General features: G+C 42.2%; 1 protein-coding gene across 1 annotated transcript in view; it reads left to right on the top strand.

Moving 5' to 3' along the window:
• Positions 1-1337: 1337 nt before the first annotated feature.
• Positions 1338-22849, top strand: part of LAMC1 (laminin subunit gamma 1) — a 134857-nt gene continuing 113345 nt past the window's right edge. Inside the window, exon 1 of the mRNA XM_053605886.1 lies at positions 1338-2245. Within this exon, the coding sequence (XP_053461861.1) occupies positions 1831-2245 (415 nt within the window). The 5' untranslated portion in view covers positions 1338-1830. The remainder of the gene's footprint in view (positions 2246-22849) is intronic.

Raw genomic sequence — 22849 nt, 5'->3', positions numbered from 1 at the left:
GCCGCCCGGGGTTAGAGATTTTAAACCATGCATAATCTCCACCAATCTCATCAAATAAACCAGCGGTGATCCCTGTGCTTGCTAAAGCGGCTCAGCAACATTAACAGGTCCCTAGATAACCCTTCCTTCTTCACCCAACCATTATCCTTGAGGCCCTCCTAATTGGGAGTCCTGGGGCTAACACCGACCCTAACCATAGTCCCCTAACATTTACTTATTTCATTGAATCAGATTCCCACTATTCCTATCTCAGCGGAACCACTGAACCAATAGTGTGGTGTTTTGCATCTGCCATGCATTTTATTATTTCCATTTTATCATTAGGGTCCTGAAAAGTTAGAAACAGAACGCAAATCCGTATCACGTCCCATCCACTTTGTGCACCCTCTTTACTTGGGGGACCCAAAGGTTTAAAAACCGCCGTCTTGGGGCGGGTGCGCTTTTATAGCACCCTGCCTGCCTGGTCTTTGCCTGCCCTATCAGCACTGGGTAAGTGCCCAGGTTCTGATCGGGGACTAAAACTCATGATCTTCTGGCTCGGGTTCTGTGAACTGAGTCATTCTGGCACTGAAAATATTCCGTGACTCAGCAGGCCCAAAAAGGAAGATGTCAGAATCCAGATAATTTCGAGTCTTTTAAAGGCAAGCTGGAGAACACAAACAACACAGTGGAATAATTTCGCAGCGGGTCTGCGTACCCAGGGGAAAAATGTCATTCCATTCCCAGCCTTTTCACTTCCTTCCTTCTCTGGTTAAACGACTGGTTACACTTCAATTAAGCGGCAGGAAATCGCTTCACAAAATTCATTCTGATGCTGCAATCAGGCCCTTTATTCTCCAGGGACCATGTCAGCTCCTCCTCCCCTGGTCGCCCCAGGACCTCTCCTGGCAAGCGGTTGGAGCCGGCCCGGCACAGCAGGGGGCGTTCCCGGGGCGGCGGTGAGGGCCAGGGCACCCCGGGGCAGCTCTCCTCGCCGGGTCCCTCAAGTCCCGGGCCCAGGGTGGCTGCTGCGCTGGCCGCGAGGACTGACACCGGACCCGCGGACACCCTCCTATCGCTGTCCAAACTGACTAGCGGACCAACGCTGAGCGACCTCACTGGCCCGGCGTCGCCCATTTAAGTCTCTCTCCTTTGCCCCCTCCCCCACTCCAGAGTCCTCCGGGGACCCGGAGCCCGAGGACCCCGGAGTCTTACCGGCTTACCAGGGTGCCGGGGCTCCGAAGCCTCCCCTTCCCTCCCGGCATGCACCGCCCCGCCGCCCCTCCCCCTCCCCTTGCCCCCTTCTCCGCCCACCTCTCGCGCCCCTCCCCCGACAGTCGCGCGCCGCGGGCCCGAGCGCGAGACGCCGCCGCTGCTCCCGCCCCCACCGCCGCCGCCTTCAGTCGCCGGGGCGGACGCGCAGTCCAGGGGGCGCGGAGGGTGGGAGAGAATTTACCGGAGCCGCGGGAGCTGCTGAGGCTGGGGTTGAGTTTTCTCCTCTCCCAGACCCCACCCTGCTGACCCACTCCCAGCTTCTTCCTCCCCGGGGGCGCGCTCTCGGGCACGCGCGAGGAAGTCGGGGGTCGGTGCCGAGTGCGGGCTGTGTCCTGAGTGGGTGAGGGAGGCGCGGAGGCGGCGCGCAGGGGCACTGCTCAGCTAGCCGCTCGGTCCTCGCTAGGGGCGCCCACCCGCTAGTCTCTCCGGCGCGAGCCACCGCCACCGCCCGCCCCGAGAGTCCGGCCCCAGGGCCCCCAGGCTCAGCCCGCGGAGCGGCCTCCTGAGGACGCCTCTCGCCGAGAGGAACGCGCCGGCCCCCTTGCCTTCGCAGTGGCCCAGCGCGCGGGCCGCGGGATGAGGGGCAGCCAGCGAGCCGCGCCGGCCCTGCGGCTCCGAGGGCGGCTCTGGCCCGTGCTGGTCACTCTGGCGGCCGCCGCGGCGACCTGTGCCTGGGCAGCCATGGACGAGTGCACGGACGAGGGCGGGCGGCCGCAGCGCTGCATGCCCGAGTTCGTCAACGCTGCCTTCAACGTGACCGTGGTGGCCACCAATACGTGTGGGACTCCGCCTGAAGAGTACTGTGTGCAGACCGGGGTGACTGGGGTCACCAAGTCTTGTCACCAGTGCGACGCCGGGCAGCCCCACCTGCAGCACGGGGCTGCGTTCCTGACCGACTACAACAACCAAGCCGACACCACCTGGTGGCAAAGCCAGACCATGCTGGCCGGGGTGCAGTACCCCAACTCCATCAACCTCACGCTGCACCTGGGTAAGCGGTGACAGCCCTGTCCCCTACTTACTGCTCACCAGCAGCCCGCATCCCGGACTTCTTCATCTTCTGGTCCAGCCCGAAGGGCCCAGACAGCCACATGCTAGCCCTGTCTGCTCCTCGGCATGGGCCACACAGAAATTCCTTTCTCCAACTTTTAAATAGATCAGGTTTTTAACGTCCCATGAGGGTCAAAATGGTCTGCCAGCACCTCTGTGTTTGCTTTCCTGTTCTTTGTAACTTAACGGGATTTTCGCTCCCTGATTTTTCGCCATTTCTAATGTTAGAATTTTGGCTCCCTTTCCCTGAAGCGTTAATGAGAAACTCCCATCCTTATTTTTCTCCTAGCTTGGTACTCACAGCACATTCTTGTATCAGGAACCAGAAGGTCCACCTTAAACATGTTTGCCTTTAAAGTGTTCAGATGTCTTTTTCTCCCTGGTTGACAGTGATTGCTGTTAGCGCTGTTGTGTTAATGGAGTTTGAGGGGAACAAGTGCCTTTACCGCCTGTATGGCCTAGGTGCAAATAAAAGAGAAGTTCACTTTTCAATTTATTATTCCTTAGAGCTGTTCAGTCTTAATTAAGTGCCACATAGCTATTTCACTCTGTACCAATCCTGGTATAGAGAAAACAAAAGGAAGTGCACTCATTGTAATTGCTGGGGACAATTTTGTCTGTGGCTCTCTTTTATTGTCTTCCCTTTTGCTTTGATTCAAAGTAAGCGTAGAAACACATGCATGTAATCTTTTAGAAATCAGGAGAAAGAAATAGAAAACTTAATGGCAAGGTGGATGATGAAGATGGACATGTGTCTGAAAGTATCAAAAATAATGTTTGATCTAGGTAAGTTCTTCACCTTTGAGATATAAGTAAGTGAATATAAGTAAGCAGAAGATTTCATTATTATGTTTAACAGAGTAACCAAGGTTTGAGAAAATGACGTTTGATTCATTTGGCTTCCCTCCCCATTACACCAGGAGACTTGATTTTACCAGTAGCTGGTAGTAATGAACTGCCAGAGTGAACAGACTGCCCCAGGCTATTCTTCTGTCAAAGAGGGTAATTCTATAAGGCTAATAACATTATTTAGGGATGTTTGAAAGGAACATTTTGTAGGCAAATCATTCTTTTGATCCTGGTTTTGTATTTTTTATTCCACTGCTCTCTGGTAGATTAAACTTTAAGCATCAAGATTCTGGAATGTGACTTACATAAAATGCTTTGAAAAGTGAAATTAAATTATTATGTGTAGAATAAATTTTAGAAAAGCCATGATATTTAGGACTTTTTTAGTAAATTCCATTTTATTTATAAATTAGTCCTTAGGCAGATGAAACTTTTCTAAAGTAAATTCATAAAGCTGTGAGACCCCTGTTTTTAAGAGATTGAAGTAGAAAACTGTATGGAGTCCAGTTAGTGAAAGGTTTTGGAAATGTATGGAAGTGGGAGTGTCTTGAAACAGGTAGGTTTATTATAAGGACATTGCAAGAGACCCAGAGTTTCCTAAGATCTGTGGAGGTTCTCTTAAACTATCTTCTCCTAAGTGTTACATTTTTTAAGTTGGTGAAAATTATTTCTGAAAAAAAAAAAAAAAAAATTTTTTTTTTTTTTTTTTTTGGTGGAGACCGAGTCTCACTTTATTGCCCTCGGTAGAGTGATGTAGCGTCACAGCTCACAGCAACCTCCAACTCCTGGCCTAGGCGATTCTCTTGCTTCAGCCTCCCGAGTAGCTGGGACTACAGGTGCCCACCACAACGCCTGGCTAATTATTTCTGAAATTTATATCCAGATGTTTTTGTTTAAGTTTTGATATTCTGTGTTCAGGTCTGAAAACTCTCGATGTCTTACTTTCAATTTTTTTTTCAAATTTTAAGATTTTCCAAGAGAAGACATTGCCTGATATCTCAGAGTGCTTGAGATTCAATCGAAAATTTCTAAACTAGATAAAGGTAGGATTGTCAATCTTGGCTTTCAGTTTTCTATTGTAGGGACTATGTAGTTAAAGGTTATTTAAGGTGATTGCAGAGATAGATTACTCAGTTCTCTGTTGCAAAGATAATGTAGTGAAGTAAGTCAGTAAGTTAGGTTGCTCCTGCTGGGAGGCAGATATATTAACTTTGGGTCTGGTTGATCAAAAGGTCAAAAGAGATCTTAGAGTTCACCTTGTTAGGACTCTAACATGACTCTTTTACTCTAAAAATGTTATATGGTTGGACTTGTTTTTGCTGAAAAATGCTCAGTTTTTGGTTATATTCTTCCTAAATGAAATTTAAAAATGGGTCTAAAACTTACAAGTTTCAAACATTTTCATACAAGTATTATGATTAACTGTAAAAATGCGTAGTTTAAACTTTTTAGTTAGGTTGGGTGCGATGGCTCACGCTTGTAATCCTAGCACTCTGGGAAGCTGAGGGAGGTGGATTGCTTGAGCTCAGGAGTTCCAGACCAGCTTGAGCAGGAGTGAGACCCGGTCTCTACTAAAAATAGAAAAACTAGCCAGGGGCTCCAGTGGCTCATACTTGTAGTCTCTGCTACTCAGGAAGCTGAGGCGAGGGGATTGGTTGAGCCCTGGAGTTTGAGGTTGCTGTGAACTATGATGCCATGATACTCTAATCTTGGATAACAGAGTGAGACTGTCTCAAAACAAAACAAAACAAAAAAACTTTTTACTTAGATACTTTACAAAAACTTGACTAGAATTTATTGTACTTGTTCATGGATCAGAAATGTTGTCTTGGAGGAAATTGTGTGTGGCAGAGGAGGTGGGAAGGAGGGAGGGGATTTGTGGGTAGAGGGGTTGGTGTTTCTTTCTCTCTCTCCACCCCTGTTGTTAGTGACAAGTATACATGTTACATGTATGTTATGATCAATTTATGACAAGTAGGCCATGCTTTGTATGTTTCTGTGTATTTTGATGTTCATCATATTCACTCCTTAACTCTAGTTACTGCATGGGCCAAAGCTAACTATTTCCCATGAATTCAAGTACCATGACTGTTTTGTGCATCTATTAAATCTCCCATCCAGTTCAAATTTCACATACCCTTCAACAAGTGATGCATATTGTGCTTGCCCTTACAGAGCATGTGAAACTGGAAATGAACAGTGTGAAAGAACTAGGGCTAGCACCACTTTTCTAGTCTTCCTTTTGATGTTGCAGTAAACTTTAAAATAAGCAAAGTTAGATTACACTTAAGTAGTTACAAGAAACATTCAGGTTTTGGCACTGATCGTAAGTCACATTTTAAAATTATAAGAATGAAACATGTTAGATTCAGACACTAAGTTTAAGCACAAATGATCTCTTTAGCTGCTAAGCTCCATGCCCTTGACACCACCATTCGCAATTTCATGTATAACTATTTAAAAATTTTTCATGCATACACATGTATATATAAAATTATATGATCTTTTTAACTGGTACTTTTGGGGGAGCTGAGACATATTTTAACAGATGGCAAGTATAAATTAGATCATTGTATGAGTATCATCTGTTGCCTTACAAAAGGCAGAAAAATTAGTATTTGTTCCTGAAAGCAGCCAAGGCCTAAGTGCCCCACACAGTGATCCAGGATGGTGGGTACTGTGTATCCTTAGGTACAAAGTGTTAAAGTTGCTGGGGGAAGCAGAACTGTGCTCTATGTCTATTGTGGGGAGAAATCTCAGCCAGGTACTCTTTTTCTAAAAGGAAGTCCTATTTTGCCTTTAACTTCTGGATCTTCTCTCCTACCTTCTGTGTGGATTATTCAGTTGCCCTTGAAAATTTGGCTTTTATGTATTATAATAAGTCATCATAAGTTTTAGCATTATCAGTGGAGTAGTTGATAGTACGATTGTAGCTGAGGATTTGCCTTTTATTAAAGAGCCTCTTTAATTTGATAATCATTGTGGATGGAAATTTGGTAGGCAGGGTCTTGATCTTGGAGAAAGGTAGCTTTCCCTCTTTCTAAAAACAATTAATGAAAAGAATGCGGGTGGCGCCTGTGGCTCAGTTGGTGGGGCGCCGGCCCCATATACCGAGGGTGGTGGGTTCAAACCTGGCCCCAGCCAAACTGCAACCAAAAAATAGCCGGGCGTTGTGGCGGGCGCCTGTAATCCCAGCTACTCAGGAGGCTGAGGCAAGAGAATCGCTTAAGCCCAGGAGTTGGAGGTTGCTGTGAGCTGTGATGCCACTGCACTTTACCGAGGGCCATAAAGTGAGACTCTGTCTCTACAAAAAGTAAAAAAAAAAAAGAAAAGAATGCTTATAAAATCAACGCAGTCAAAGTTTATGCACTCTTAAAATTAACCCTAAGACCAGATTAGTTTCTAAGCTCCTCATAAACTTTAGGAACAAATACGTAGTGATTAAATGAATCTTTTAAACCTGTATCTGAATATTCTTTTTATCTGTATGAATCAAAATAATTGATATAGGCTGGGCATGGTGGCTCACACCTATAATCCTAGCACTCTGGGAGTCTGAGACTGGATTGCTTGAGCTAATGAGTTGGAGACCAGCCTGAGCAAAAGTTAGACCCTGTCTCTACTAAAAAATAGAAAAACTGAGGCAAGAGGATACCTTGAGCCTGAGTTAGAGGTTGCTGTGAGCTGTGATGCCACAGTATTCTACCAAGGGCAACAGCTTGAGACTCCGTCTCAAAAAAAAAAAAAAAAAATTTTTTTTTTTTTGATATGTAGGGATATTGCCTTTTATTCTGTTTGGTCTTCTAATGAGTATGTATATAACTTGGAACAAATAGCAATTTTTCCCCCCAAGAAGACCTTTGCAGGTAGATTCTGACTGTGTCAGGGAATAGCTCACTTTGGTGACTTCACTGTGGTATTTGTGCACCCTGAGGGGACACTGTTTTAGTTTGTCTCACAAAGGACTGATTTACATTTTGCAGGTTTCAACTTGAGAATTAAGGAGCTCATCTTTAAAGTCCAGGAGTTGTTACATGCAGTTTTATAAAGTTACTTTTGGCTCTTTTCCTTTTCTACAGTTCACTGCTTTTTCTGCACATTCCTTCTCTATTCTAAGGGCGTTTCAGAAAAGAGTTTACACATTAGGGAAAAAGTTAGGACTGTTAGTCCCCCTTACCCTATCAGTTTGTCATTGGTTACGTTGGTGGGAGAAATAAAGTTTGATATTCACATCTCAGTCATAGCCTTTTGCTATGCACTCCTTCCCGTATGCATATTTTCTCAGGTTATTGCCACATATTCTGAAAACATTTAAAAAATAACCTGTGAAATACATAGCACTGTACTTGATAGAAAGTTGTAGAAGATTGAGGGTCCTGTCCTCAGAAACTTTTTACTCTCTTAGATGGAATTTACACATAGTTGTAATGACATCACAATATTAAAAGTCAAGAGTGAATATATAGTATTTTACGGTTTATAAAGCCTGCGATTGATCATCAGGTAGATTTTTTTTACAGCTCAGTAAAGGTAATGATGAGTATCCTAAGGCTATGACTTGCCAGAAATTATGATGGGAGATACTGTCTTTGACGCCTTAATTGATTACGTTAGCCTCTGCAGCTTGTAGCTTTTCTAACAAATCTCTCAAAAGAATGTCTAATTTGGGGCGGCGCCTGTGGCTCAGTGAGTAGGGTGCCGGCCCCATATGCCGAGGGTGGTGGGTTCAAACCCAGCCCCGGCCAAACTGCAACAAAAAAATAGCCGGGTGTTGTGGCGGGTGCCTGTAGTCCCAGCTACTCGGGAGGCTGAGGCAAGAGAATCGCTTAAGCCCAGGAGCTGGAGGTTGCTGTGAGCTGTGAGCTGTGTGATGCCACGGCACTCTACCAAGGGCCATAAAGTGAGACTGTCTCTACCAAAAAAAAACAAAACAAAAACAGAATGTCTAATTTATTCCAAACCAGCTTTAAAATAAAATTGCATTGATACACTGATTCAGAGATACCAGGTTTCTTTGGTTTTCTTTCTTTTTTGAGACAGAATCTTACTTTGTCACCCTCAGTAGAGTGCCCACTGTCACAGCTCACAGTAACCTCAAACGCTTGGGCTTAAGTGAAATTCTCATGCCTCAGCCTCCCAAGTACCTGGGACTACAGGTGCCCGCCACAACGCCCGGCTATTTTTAGAGATGAGGTCTTGCTCTGTCCCAGGCTGGTCTTGAACTTGTGAACTCAGGCAATCCACCTGCCTTGGCCTCCCAGGGTGCTAGGATTACAGACATGAGCCACCACCCCTGGCCTTGTCTGTTTCTTTTTACTTATGTGCCTGGATTCTTCTTTCCATGCTATTCACTCTTCCTGAATGAACTCATCTTTATGTGAAAGCTCTATTTGCAATTTCATTTGTAAATTTATAAATTCTAAATTTGTGCTTTTAGTCAGCTCTTTCTCTAGACCTAAAGACTTTTTTGTATGTAGTCTAGTTGGGATGTCCAATACTAAATTCACTCCTATTGTCTCACCCAACTCAGCTCTTTTGGTGTTCCCTGTCTCAATGAAGAACACTATTGTCCAAGTTTCCCCTTGAAAGATAACCATGCTTGATAAGCTTTTATCAGTAGAGATTATTCTATTTTGTGAGTAGATAGTATCCCTTGCTATGGAGGTGGGTCATTTCTGAGCAGCTATAACTCCACCCTTTTCTTTCCCGTAACTCATCCTTAACTATCATCTAAGATTCCACTCTTACCTCCTATATCCAGACAACTGTGTCTCTTGAATGCTTATCTTTCCATCATTGCCTCTGCCTTAATGTAAGTCCCCATTGAATATCTTAGCAAGATGGTGATCTTTCTGCCTCCAGGTTTGCTCTTTATATTTGGCAGCTATACATTAGACTGAATGATGGTTCTAAAATTGCAAATCTAATTACCTAGCTAAAAATTCTGCAGTAGTTTCTCAAGCCTTTAGGATAGAGTCCATACTCCATGTTGTGTTGTCCACATAGTTTAAGGCTCTGGGCCTTTTCTTTAGTCACTTCACATGCCCCAAATGGCTGTTCTTTGGTTTGATACACTCCTCCCAGATGTCAGCACCTTCACATTTACTTCCCTGGTTTCTCTTCTCTGTCTCCTCCCCCACTCCCTCTTTTCTGCTCCACTGCCTGGCCTGGATTAGATGTCCCACTCATACCTTTACATATCTGTCACAGAACTTATTACATCAGATTATCTGTTTCTTTACTTGTCTTTTTCTACCCTTAGACCATAAGGTCTTTGAAGGCAAGATCAGGCAGGGACCGAGTCATCTTTTAGTTCAGTTAAGAAAAACTAGTACTTGCTAATTGCTTGCTATCCCTTAGCACTGGGCAGATTTCTGGATGTATAGTGATTAGGAACTGCCCTGACCTCATGCTTAGATGAGTTCTACATGTGGAGAACTATGTCTCTACTTTCAAGGGGTAGGTAGGGAAATTACAAATTGCAGTCTTCCTAGCCAAATCCAGCCCAGACCTGCCACCTATTTTTGTATGGGACATGAGCAAAAATAGTTGTACATTTTGTAATGTGTTACAGATTACAAGAAGAATTTGTGATATGAAAATTCAAATTTTAGTACCTGATGTGTTTTATTGGGACACAGTTTTAGCCTATTTAATAACGAATTGTCTGTGGCTGTTTTTGCATACAGGGGCAGAGTTGAGTAATAGTGATAGACTCCATATGGCCCACCCCAAAAAGGCTAAAATATTTACTACCTTTCTCTTAGAGCACAAATTTGGTGACCTCTGCTCTCACAGGGGTACTTAAACTACGGCCCGCGGGCCACATGTGGCGGTATGATTATATTTGTTCCTGTTTTGTTTTTTTACTTCAAAATAAGATATGTGCAGTGTGCATAGGAATTTGTTCAAGTTTGTTTTTTTTTTTTTTTAACTATAGTCCGGCCCTCCAACGGTCTGAGGGACAGTGAACTGGCCATCTGTTTAAAAAGTTTGAGGACGCCTGAGGAATAAGTTCATGTTAATAAGTTCTAAAAGAGTGATGCAAGTGCTGAGAGGAGTCACTTAATTTACCATTTGGATGGAGAGTCCAGGCTGGAGGCTAGAGGCATCCTCTTTCCATGCAACTTCCCTGTCATAGTGTTCAATAAGTGTATGTAGAGTGAGTGAATAAATTAATGCCTGAATTATAAAAGTCCTAGAACACTGCACATTAAATTCTTCAAAGCAATACTTTCAAGTTTGATTATCAGTCACATCTCTCTGTTTTTATGAGGTATATACTATTGTAATAGTTAAATGTAGTATGTAGTTATTTCTGTAACTTTTAAAAAATGTATTGTTATGGAACTGATATGTAATTGAAAAGATGTATGACTGTTCTTTTTTGAGTAAAAATTAAAAGTCAGGCTAGATAAATTTTATGAGAAGACTCATGAATTCTCACATGTGCATGTGCATTTCTGAAATTTTAATGTTAATTTGTATTTTTTTCCTTCAGAAATGGACATAAGCAAATTATATTTAAATTACATATATTCTGCAGTTTCAGAGGGCTGAGGTAGGAAAATAGCTTGAGCCCAGGAATTTGAGGCTGTAGTGCACTATGCTTGTACCTAAGAATAGCCTCTGTATTCTAGCCTGGGCAACATAGCAAGATTGTCTCAAATAAATAAATAAAATATGTATATTAGCACATTTATTGTTGAAATAGATACTTAAAGGGGTTTATTAAGCAGTTGAGGGGAAAGGTTATAATGAAATATTTTATTTGCTTATTTGCATATGGCATCATTTTTAGTTTATTTAATCCATTATGAGTGGAATTAGAAGATGGGCATACTGGGGTGCGCCCTCTCTTTAGGGTGGTGAAGAATTTTAGACGTAGAGTACAGTTCGGTAGGCAGATGAACAGTAATCACATCTCTGCCTAGAGTCAACAGATGGTAGAGCCAGCAGATGCTTCTTCACTGGCTCCCTATGTCCAGCTGTGCTTAATTGATAGCTCTACCACTGTGCTGTTTGGGTTTTAGAGGAAAGTGCCAGAGTTTAGAGTAGTGATGTTTATTTTTACTGCTCAAAGTTTCTTAGAAAAGTTTGAAAAACATGTTCTTTTTTTTCAGTTATCAGTTTCAAATGGTAAAATTTCAGTATAATTGTGTGCTGGTTCTGTTACCTTGCCTTAGTTGCTTGCTGTAAGACTTGTGTAAGAGGGCCCTAATGGCATTTGCATCATCTCCTTTCTTGTAAAGTGATAAAGTTAGATGTTTGCTCATTTGGGCCTAAAATTGACAGCTTGCTAATTGGGGTTACCAGAAAACTCATTTGTAGAAATGTCCCTGTGGTTTTAGGGTATTATTGCACCAGACTGGGTGGTACTAATTAAAGTACGTCTGCTTTTCTTACCATGTGTTCTTCTAGGGGGCCAGCTTAAAATAACTGGGCACAGTCTGCCTAGTGCCCTGTGTAGGTACATATTCATGAAATAAAATAAAGCAGATTTATCTCTTTCTCAGACAATGGCGCTTTCAGATCTCTTGTGGGTAGAGAACCTTGTAGCAAAGCTAGGAGATGAATTAGGGGATTTACTTTATTTCTTTTAAAACTTTAGGAGTTATATTCCCTCAACTCCCTTCTTTTACTCTCTGTTTCCAACTGTGTGGCTGCTTCCTGTTATATTGAAGGCAACATTAGGTTTTTGTTTTATTCTTTGGATTTTTGTTATTTTATCTTCCTTATGTTTTGTCTTTTTTTTTTCCTTTTTGTACTTCAGTAAATGCAAATATTTTTGTTGGTGGTTATACTAAAATCAGTCTTCACTTTTTAAAATGTCTGGAATATGGTACATGGACTTGTATAAAGTTAGGGTCTTTTTTTTTTTTTTTTTTTTGTAGAGACAGAGTCTCACTGTACTGCCCTTGGGTAGAGTGCCGTGGTGTCACCCGGCTCACAGCAACCTCTAACTCTTGGGCTTACGCAATTCTCTTGCCTCAGCCTCCCAAGCAGCTGGGACTACAGGCGCCCGCCACAACGCCCGGCTATAAAGTTAGGGTCTTAATAAACCAGTACTGTTGTTAAGGAAAGGTTTCTGCTAATCAGAATGATTACCAGGTACCTATGTTTTTTTTTTTGAGTCAGAGTCTTAAGCTGTTGCCCTGGGTAGAGTGCTGTGGTGTCACAGCTCACAGCAACCTCCAATTCTTGAGCTTAAATGATTCTCTTGCCTCAGCCTCCCAAGTAGCTGGGACTACAGGTGTTTGCCATAACACCCGGTCGGCTATTTTTTGGTTGTAGTTGTCATTGTTGTTTGGCAGGCCCGGGCTGGATTCGAACCCGCCAGCTCTGGTGTATGTGGCTGGTGCTCTAGCCGCTTGAGCTACAGGCACCGAGCCAGATACCTATTTTTTAGAGACATGTTAATGATCATTCTCTCTTTTTTCCCCTTCTCCTTTATAGTTCTGGTTTTCTGTTTTATATCTTGACCTGGATGGAGGTCATGTAGGTATATACATGAACTTTATGGCCACCGTATATGTAAAAATTCAGAGGTATATACTTTAATATATGTATGCTTTAATTGTATGTAAATTACCCCTCAAATTAAAAAAGAAACTTTCAAACAGTTAATAGTACAAAATAATATATATGTGATTTTGGGTTTTTGTTGGTTTGTTTGGAAATGGGGTCTTACTCTGTCTCATTCTGTTGCCCATGCTGGAGGGGAGTAGCACAATCATAGATCACTGCAGCCTGTTGAGCTCCAGGGAATCTCCTGCTTCAGCCTCCTGCATAGCTGAATCTGCAGGTGCATGCCACCATGTCTGGAGAGAACACATTTTCAGGCTTAATCATCTAAAACATATTTTCTCTTACTATGTTTCTCCTCTTTTCCAGAAGTTGCTAGCATTAATAGGCATTAGCAAATATTTATTAAGTGAGCAAATAAGCAAACTTGCTGATGTTAATAGAGTTTTGAGCCCCATTTATCTGAAGTACCTGCAGAGTGCTCTCTTGCAGGGATTCAGGCAACCCTGATGGAAGCTACAGGAAGTTAGTTTGGGAAGCCAGGGCGGAGAACAGTCCTCTGGTCTTCTCACCTCACTTTGAGCAGGTAGTGATTTTGGTTGATGCTTCATGGTTTGATGTGGTAAAATGGTAAATCAGTGGGTTTTGCTACAGGTTTAGAAAACTTTATAAGAATTATCTCTGCATGGCTCGTGTTTAGGTTACAATGTCTGGTGTTTATATAACTTGCTATTTCTGTGGTAAAAACTAAACGTATCTAACTTGCTATTTCTGTGGTAAAAACTAAATGTATCACAAATTACTCGTGAAGACCCCATCTCCATTCCTTAACATGAACTAAATGGTGGCTTCCTCTTATTGACCCTTTTAGAGATAAGTATGAAGCTTGAATTGTGTGGTTTTCTTGGAGAACTTAGGAAACTGGGAAGTATTTCCAAAAATGAAAAGACCATCAACTCAAAATGAGATGAGCTTACTGTATTGTGATTCTAATCAGTGGACAGAAGTCTCGTGAAAGGTAGCTGGGGAGAAAACTCATTTGTGGGCATTGTAATAATGGGGTATATGAATTAGGGTGTATGTTGAAGAAACCTTTATCCTGAGGTCATTTGTGATGTGTTTGAGGAGATAGGACAAAAACATCCATCTATAGCAGTGGTTCTCAACCTTCCTAATGCCGCAATGTAGCATTGTTTTTTTTTTTTTTGTAGTTTTTGGCCGGGGCTGGATTTGAACTTGCCACCTCCGGTATATGGGGCTGGCGCCCTACTTCGTTGAGCCATAGGCGCTGCCCTTTTATGTATTTATTTATTTATTTATTTATGTTTTGTATTTTCATTGTTGAAAAGGGGTCGTGACCCACAGGTTGAGAACTGCTGATCTACAGGAAAAATAATTCACTGGAACCTTTTAAAGGGCTGAAGGGAGTACCTGTGGAACATTTTTGAAGAGTGGGGATTGAAGTTAGCCAGGAAAAGCTTCTTGGGTCTCAAAGGAAAGTAATGGATGTGAGTGGGGGACTTTCCAGAAGGATGAGTTGAGTAAAGATAGAAAAGTAACCAGGTCCTGGTGAAGACATTATTTGCTTTCATGTAGTAATGAGGATATGCTGCTGGATGGGTTTTGGGGAGAAGAGGAACTTGAAAACTGGGTGGCAAAAGAAAATGAATTACCTTTTGTTGAGTGCCTCTCGGTTACCTCTCTGAATTTTTTGAACAGTCTTGGGATCTATTGTGAGGCACTGTGGAATAAGTGTATGACTAGTGACTTCTCTGAGTTTGCACAGCCTGAGTTTAGGTTGGAATGCGTACCTGCTGTGTTGCATAGATTATGCTCGTGCCACTCTGACATGTTAGGTCAGACCTGATAAGTGATAGGGAGCTAGAAAGATCTTATACTGGAGAGTCGAGTGAAAGCACTATATCTCAAACCAAAGTACTAACCTTGCTTCTCTCATAGACCTTGCTTGAGGAGCTCTGGATTTGGATTGCTTCTGTGAAAAAGGGCTATACTTGTGAAGAACAGAAATTGTTTTCAATAGAAGAATTTTAGGTTTTGGGTACTTGACCTAGTTGTATATTTAGTTGTCAGTACTTCTTGGAATTTCTAAGGAATTTATTGAATTTCAGAATGAGGTCCTGGGTTTTGTCATTGTCTGCTGATAGAGTGTATCCTGCCCCACTTCCTGAAGGGAAGTGCTTTACTTAATACAGGGGAATGCCACCTTATCGCCTTTCTACCTTATCCATGGCTCTTTTCTGGTTGTTGAGAATTGGAGAGTTTAGTTACGTTGCTTACTTTATCTAACATCATTAAAGATAAGGCTGCATGGTCTAGCTCCAGGTTCTAGTTCGTTTCCTTTCTGCTTTAATTAATTCTAATTATGACATAGTGGTTTTTTGTTTTTTTGATGTTTCTTCTGCTGTTGTTCTTATTCAGATTTGCTAACTGAATAGGTCTAACCTACCTTTTACTGATTGGTGAATAGATATGTACTGTGGTCCCGGGAGCTTTCTTTATCACTGTTTACGTTTTTCAGGCTCCAAAGTGATATAATTCTTCTGAAGTAATAAATATTTAGGTATGATATGAATTTATAAATATACAGGGTGGACATAAAGTTCATGTGCAATTTAAAATAGTTTAACATAATAAATTGCACATGAACTTTATGTCCACCCTATATAAATCTTTCCCTTTTTCCTTCCTTCTCTCCCACCCTCTTTCTATGACTATGGGTGGAGGGGGAGTCATAGTTACCATTTAATAAAACACTTTACCTCTGCTTGTAGAATTTAAGATTCTGGCTCGGCTTCTGGCTTAAGCAATTAAGGCACCAGCCACATACACCTGAGGTGGCGGGTTCAAATCCATCCTGGGCCTGCCAAACAACAATGATGGCTGCGACAAAAAATAGCCGGGCGTTTTGGTGTGCTCCTGTGGTCCCAGCTATTGGGAGGCTGAGGCAAGAGAATCACTTAAGCCCAGGGGTTGGAGATTGCTCTGAGCTGTGATGCCACTGCAGTCTAACCAGGGTGACAGCTTGAGGCTCTGTCTCAAAAAAAAAAAAAAATCTGAGATTCTAGGATTGGCTTTTCTCTTCTACCCCTTTAAAAAAAAAAGTCAAGGGCGGCACTTGTGGCTCAATCGGTAAGGCCCCGGCCCCATATACCGAGAGTGGCGGGTTCAAACCCGGCCCCGGCTAAACTGCAAACCAAAAAATAGCCGGGCGTTGTGGAGGGCGCCTGTAGTCCCAGCTACTCGGGAGGCTGAGGCAAGAGAATCGCTTCAGCCCAGGAGTTGGAGGTTGCTGGAGCTGTGTGAGGCCACGGCACTCTACCGAGGGTGACAAAGTGAGACTCTGTCTCTACAAAAAAAAAAAAAGTCAAAATGGGTGGCGCCTGTGGCTCAAGGAATAGGGTGCCAGCCCCATATACTGAGGTGGCAGGTTCAAACCTGGCCCCGTCCAAAAACTGTAAAAAAAAAGAAGTCAAAACTACTAGAATTTTGTGTTACGAGAGTAGCTGGCTGATTAAATGAACTATTTATTACTGAATCACTGCCCTTTTGCTTTTTCTGCCTTTTTTACAGACATGGTTTACATAAATTATATGCATTTCTATGATGAATGTGGTTACATCATTGCATACTAAGCACGGATGATTTTTAAATGTTGTGCTCTATTTTCTTTTCTTAAGGGGAGGGTGGGTGGGGGATGGCATCCACTGCTACACTGGAGGGCTATTGGGTTGGTTTAAAAATGCCCTTTTAGAACACTTTCACAGTGCTGGTAGGACTGCAAACTAATACAACCTTTTTGGAAGGAAGTATGGAGAATCCTCGAAGAACTCAAATTATACCTCCCATTTGAACCTGCAATCCCATTACTAGGTGTCTACCCAAAAGGAAAAAAAATTTATCGTAAGGACATTTGCACTAGACTGTTTATCACAGCTCAATTTACAATTGCCAAAATGTAGAAACAACCTAAATGCCCACCAACCCAGGAATGGATTAACAAGTGTGGTATATATATGCCACGGAATACTATTCAGCCATTAAAAAAGGTAGAGACTTTTACATCTTTTGTATTAACCTGGAGTGGAACACATTCTTCTTCTTTTTTTTTTTTTGTAGAGACAGTCTCACTTTATGGCCCTCGGTAGAGTGCCACACAGCTCACAGCAACCTCCAGCTCCTGGGCTTAAGCGATTCTCTTGCCTCAGCCTCCCGAGTAACTGGGACTACAGGCACCCGCCACAACGCCCAGCTATTTTTTTTTTTTTTTTGTAGAGACAGAGTCTCACTTTATGGCCCTCAGCAGAGTGCCGTGGCCTCACACAGCTCACAGCAACCTCCAACTCCTGGGCCTAAGCGATTCTCTTGCCTCAGCCTCCCAAGTAGCTGGGACTACAGGCGCCCGCCACAACACCCAGCTATTTTTTGGTTGCAGTTTGGCCGGGGCCGGGTTTGAACCCGCCACCCTCGGTATATGGGGCCGGCGCCCTACCAACTGAGCCACAGGCACCGCCCAGCTATTTTTTGGTTGCAGTTCAGCCGGGGCCGGGCTTGAACCTGCCACCCTTGGCATATGGGGCTGGCACCCTACCGACTGAGCCACAGGTGCCGCCCACACATTCTTCTTAGTAAAGCATCATAAGAATGGAGACACAAGAATACAATGTATTCAATTCTAACATGAAGGCAGCAGATGATCTAATACAGGGTGGTAGGTAGGGAAATGGGGAGAAGGGAGGAGGGAAGTCACAGTGTATGGCACACCTTTTGGGGGCAGGACACGGTTGTAAGAGGGACTTTACTTAACAGATGCAATCAGCTTAACCCATTTCTTTGTGCCTTCAATGAATCCCAAACAATTAAAAAAAAAAAGACACAGAAAGACAAAAAATAAATACATAAAAATGCCCCCTCACTGTCCTCTCCAACTCACATGCTTGTTCTTCTTTCCCTCCCCCAAACACCCCCTCCGCCCCAGCAGTTGGTAAAATATAGAAGTATAAGTATTTTCTTGGGGCTTTTCCATCAACTTTCTTTTTTTTTTCCTCTCTCTTTTTTTTTTTTTTTTATTGTTGGGGATTCATTGAGGGTACAATAAGCCAGGTTACACTGATTACATCAACTTTCTTCAGAGAGAATCCTAAAAATTTCTAACAGAGGAGCCTTTACAGTGTCTGGAAAGGAGACAGTAATAGCATAATGAAATAAGGTGAACAGCTTTTTTTAAAGTTTTTAGTGGCAGGGACTGGGAAGTGATGTTTTCTTGCTCTGGCCCCACAAATCCTAATTAGAAGCAGGAATGGTCTGCTCACTCATTCTCAAAATCCACGATCATTTCACTATCAAAAACTGTAGGGAGTAAGTTATAATAATTTGGCAGTATGAGATGATTAGATCAATATACTGAGTTTAACTTTTCTGAACCTATTCCTTACAAAACTTAAACTCTTAGTTTTCTGGAATGTTGGCACCCACTGGACTTTTTAAAAATTTGTGGTTAACTAGAATAATAAAATCATGAAATTTCGGAGTTGGAAAGAAACTTAGGAAAGTTTAAGCTATAAAATCATGTTTTAGGATGGGTCCTGGTTTAATTTAATCTTAAACCAAAGAAGTTAAGGTAGGTGTGGTTGCCTTACGGTAACCTTGGGTTAGCAGTTGATGTAACCCAAGATAAACATCTGTCTGCTGTTCCTCAATGCTTCCTGCTCATCCTGTACTTTATTCTGATAGAACTGATGACTTACCTGGTTTGATGTTATTGTGTTTTTAGATTATTTTTTTAGTGCCGGAGAAAGATTACCATCCTAGAGTTTTTGTTAAAATTGTGTTTTCTTTTTGGAGATGGAAAGAAGCAAAGGACTAAGGGTGAAAATTCCTCTTTGAGAAACTGAAAGAGCAATGGTGTGGTTTAATTGCTTTGATCATGTGAGTGTCCCTCCATGGGAAAAGGGTCATGTTCAGTGGGCTTGAATGTGTTGGATTAACTTTTAGAGCAGCTCTGCACAGGTTTTGAATTTATAGTGAGTAGTATTTTAGATAAGTTCATGGGATGGAAAGTCTATTGGAGACTAAATTCTTAAAATTCTACAGATTATGAAAGTTTGTGGTAACATCTGTAATGCAGCTGTAATAAACTTTGTTTACTTTTTTGGGGATTGCTTTAGTGGCTCAAGCTGCTTTGTTTTATTGTTTTATTGAGCATTTTGTCACACATTAAGAAATAAGTTAGTATTGACTCCTGATGAGCTTGGGGATCATATAGTTTTGTATAATAGTTGTACTAGTGAGGTTTGGTTTTTAAACTTATGTGTACTTTATAAAGTTCTTACGTCCTGGTACAGACATTGATGGCAAATCTAGGCCATCACAAGATGGACTGATTGGAAATGGAAATTAACATACTTTCCAGATATATTCGGAGTATATTGACTTGTTTTCCAATCTGCTTTTTGCGTGTTCTTGGGTGTCTGTATCTGTGCTTTCCTCTGTTTTTCCTCTCAGAACCCCTTGGGAAAGAAGAGGGGGTAATTTGCTGTTTGGGAAACAGAACAGGTATTAAATTATTTTTGTGAAACCTTTTGATTTGGTACTGACATTTCTGTGAGAGGAGAGGGAATGTTCCCCTGAGTAAGACTGATGGTAAAGGTGTTATTGGAGAGGATACTCTGAAAGTAACTAAAAATAGACTTATTCAGATTTCTAGTGATTTTTAATTATGACGTGGGCAAATAATGCTCTGAATTAGTAGGATTTTAACCATGCCTGACTGAAGAGATCTTGTTTTTGAAATTCACAGCATTGCTTAGATCCCCGCTGTCTTTTTGTCCCTCCTGCTAACACACAGCTGTTTTTGTTCATACATCATTTTGTGTTGAGCTGCCTGGTTACATCCTCAGGTTCCTTTTCTGGTGAATAATGGACACATGGGAGTTCGAACATCCAAGTGTGTGGTTATTCAAACAGGAAGTCTCAAGGAAGCACATTAACCTTGTCAGAGGAACAAAAGATAGGACAGGAAAGGCTGTTGATGATTCCAGGCTTAAAACATCTGCAGGGAAATCTGACAGTTTCTGAAATACAAACATTTTGCAATTCGTAAGTGGTTTGTTTGGAACTTGTTCCATTTTTAAAAAACAGTGTGGGTGTTAAACCCTAATTCATAAAGTAGGAATGGAGGTGAACAAGAGATATAATGTAGCATCATGGGTGTTAAGGAAACTCACCATACTACTCATCTTGCTGTATGGTGACTGTGAGCACATGAAGGGACTTGACATAGATTGCTAGAGCTGTTGAGATTGGGCTAAAAGCAGACTTTGTGCAGCACCTTTGATTACTGAGCACAGGAGGAATATAAAATAAAGAAGGATGTGGGTTGCACTTAAAGAGCTTGCAGTCTAGTGGAAGAGCAAGAATGTATCTGTCACCAACACCCTGAGACAAAACATAGTGTTATGAGAGAAGGATAGAAATTCCACGTGACCGCAGAGGATATAACTATAGCTGATCAAAATAAATGACTTTCCAGACATTATTTTGGTGACTTTTAAGATTCCTTCTGACCTTGATTTTGTTTGCTTATATGATAGGGGACTTGCCAGAACTAGTCAAATAAACCCTGATTTTTAGAATAAAAAATGAAAATTAAGGCTAGGAGTTAACGAAGGGGAGGTCTGGTTTCATAGCATTTAGGTTAAACAAGTAGGGTGATGCCAGTGCTTAAGAAGAGAATACAGTGCTAGGTTTAATTAATGCAACCAGTAATAATTCAGATCACGGGAGTGCTGCTTCTGTGCCTTGTGTTCCTTTGCCCTCAGTTTCAGTCATAGTAATAAACAAGTTCACACTGCACAACTGCTGCATCTTTTCTTGATTCCTTACTTTTCTGTTGGTTTATTTTGCTGCCTCCTAAACATTCTTCAGAACTCATGGCAAATTCCAACTCTTTGTTTCTAATTCCTCAAGCCCCTCTATAGCACTTACCATTATGTCGTTTGATGTTCATATAGCCATTCATTTCCTAAAATCCAGTAAGCATATTGCATGCCTATGATGTGAGAGGTGCTATATTATATTATTTTGTATTTCCCCCATTGGATGAGCTCATTGAGGATGAAACAAATTTAGTGATTTTTTTTTAAATTCATTCATCTAACGAATATTTATTGAGTGCCTGTTATGCAAAAGGTACTGCAAAGTTCTGGAGACAGGACAGAAAAGAGGACATAGAGCTTAAGTTACTGATAAAAAGAATGTAGTCCAGAGGACCTGAATCAGAGAGGGTTTTGTTAGCTATTTTTCCCTCACATTGACTTTTATGTCTCTGAAAGTATATAGCATAATACCTTTTATATGGCATTAGGTGCTCAAAAAATGAATGAATGAGTATCTATTTCTATGAGATTATGGCCATAGAATGCAGGTGAGCATAAGAAGTGGCAATTTTGTTGAGGTTTTCCCAAGGTGTAGTTTATCTTTTACATAGGTTTTTGAAATTGGATGGATTCAATGGGATAATTAGTATATGATGTTGCTTCCTCACCAGAATTGTTAGATAAATAAACCACGGTATCAGAAAGCCCTAGCAATAAAGTAGTTTTAAAAACATTGAAGTTGGCCAAGGTGCGGTGGCTTATAACTGTAATCCTAACACTCTGGGAGGCCTAGGCTGGTGGATTCCTTGAGCTCAGGAGTTCAATTGCAGCCTGAGCAAGACCCCGTCTCTATTAAAAAAATAGAAAAAAACTATCCAGGAGTTGTGGCACGCATCCGTAGTCCCAGCTGCTGGGGAGGCTGAAGCAGGAGCATCGCTTGAGCCCAAGAGTTTGAGCCCATAGTTTGAGAGTACGATGCCATGGCACCCTACCCAGGCTGACAGAGTAAGTCTCTGTCTCAATATAAAAAAAAAGAAAATTGGAGTTTCTCTTTCATGTGATAGTCCTGGGGCAAGTGGGTTGGGAAGCAAGGTAGTTCTCCACGTAGACATTGCGGGACTCAGAAGCCTTTCATGATGATAATCTGCCATTCCTTAGGGTGTCTTCCTTATGTGCATAGTTGAAGCTGTGTTCCAACTGGGAAGATACTGTCGAGTATTGTGTGCCTAATTTAAAACCTGAAAAAAAAATTTTTTTTTTTTGATACAGAGCCTTGCTCTATTGCTGGGATAGGGTGCCATGGCCTTAGCCTAGCTTACAGCAACCTCAAACTCCGGGGCTCAAGTGAATCCTCCTGCCTCAGCCTCCTGAGTAGCTGGGGCTGCAGCAGCTAGCCACAGTGCCCAGCTAGTTTTTCTAATTTTTAGTAGAGATGGGGTCTTGCTCTTCCTCAGGCTGGTCTCAAACTCCTGAGCTCAAGTGATCCTCCTGCCTTGGCCCCCTAGAGTGCTGGAATTACAGACATGTGCTACCACTCCTGACCAGAACTGAAAATCTTAATACCCTGAATGTGGCATACCTCATTTACACTGGGAAGAGCTTAGTCACTTGAGCCACATCATGTTCACAGTGGAGGCTGAAAATGGAGTCTAGCTGGGCAGCCTTGTGCCCAGCCATAAATCTGTTGGAGTGACAGGGGGTGGAGGATGGATTTTGGCAGGCAGCTCTGCCATGTCAATACTTCCACTCTTGTGTTGTTCTTCGAAGCTTGTGTGCTACAGAATCCCAAGTTTTGTATTTCTGGAGACTCTTCTTTGGAGGAATCCCTCCATGGCTAGTAGTTTTAGGATGGGATCTAGAAAGAAATAGCAACCATGCATGCTTGCTGTGGACCCTAACTACCTCTGGCTCTTCAGGAAAGTAACCTGTGAAGAAAGGGGCTGTACACTCATCCTGTCTTGTCACTGGGTAACCCTTCACTCTCCACCTTTGCAGAATTTATTTTATTATTTGACTTTTCCAGGTCTCACGTCCTCCTTCCTCTCTTGGCCCTGAGATTCCATCATACTGTATTGGTGTTGTGTACTTAGTAATGGGCCTCATACCAGATCCATCTTGGAGGAGCACATTCCACACGGAGCATTAAGGCTTGATTTACTTGACAATACTGATTATGTTTATTTTCAGCTGTGGCACGTGAATCAAAGCTATTGTAAAATCCAGGTGTATTTTGAAAATGGGAGTTCCAGAAGTGATAAAACAGTCCTTATCACTTT

This window comes from Nycticebus coucang, chromosome 10 (assembly GCF_027406575.1).
Source record: "Nycticebus coucang isolate mNycCou1 chromosome 10, mNycCou1.pri, whole genome shotgun sequence".
Taxonomy (NCBI): domain Eukaryota; kingdom Metazoa; phylum Chordata; class Mammalia; order Primates; family Lorisidae; genus Nycticebus; species Nycticebus coucang.
The sequence above is the reverse complement of the archived record's forward strand: the minus strand, read 5'-3'. Positions and strand labels throughout refer to the sequence as shown.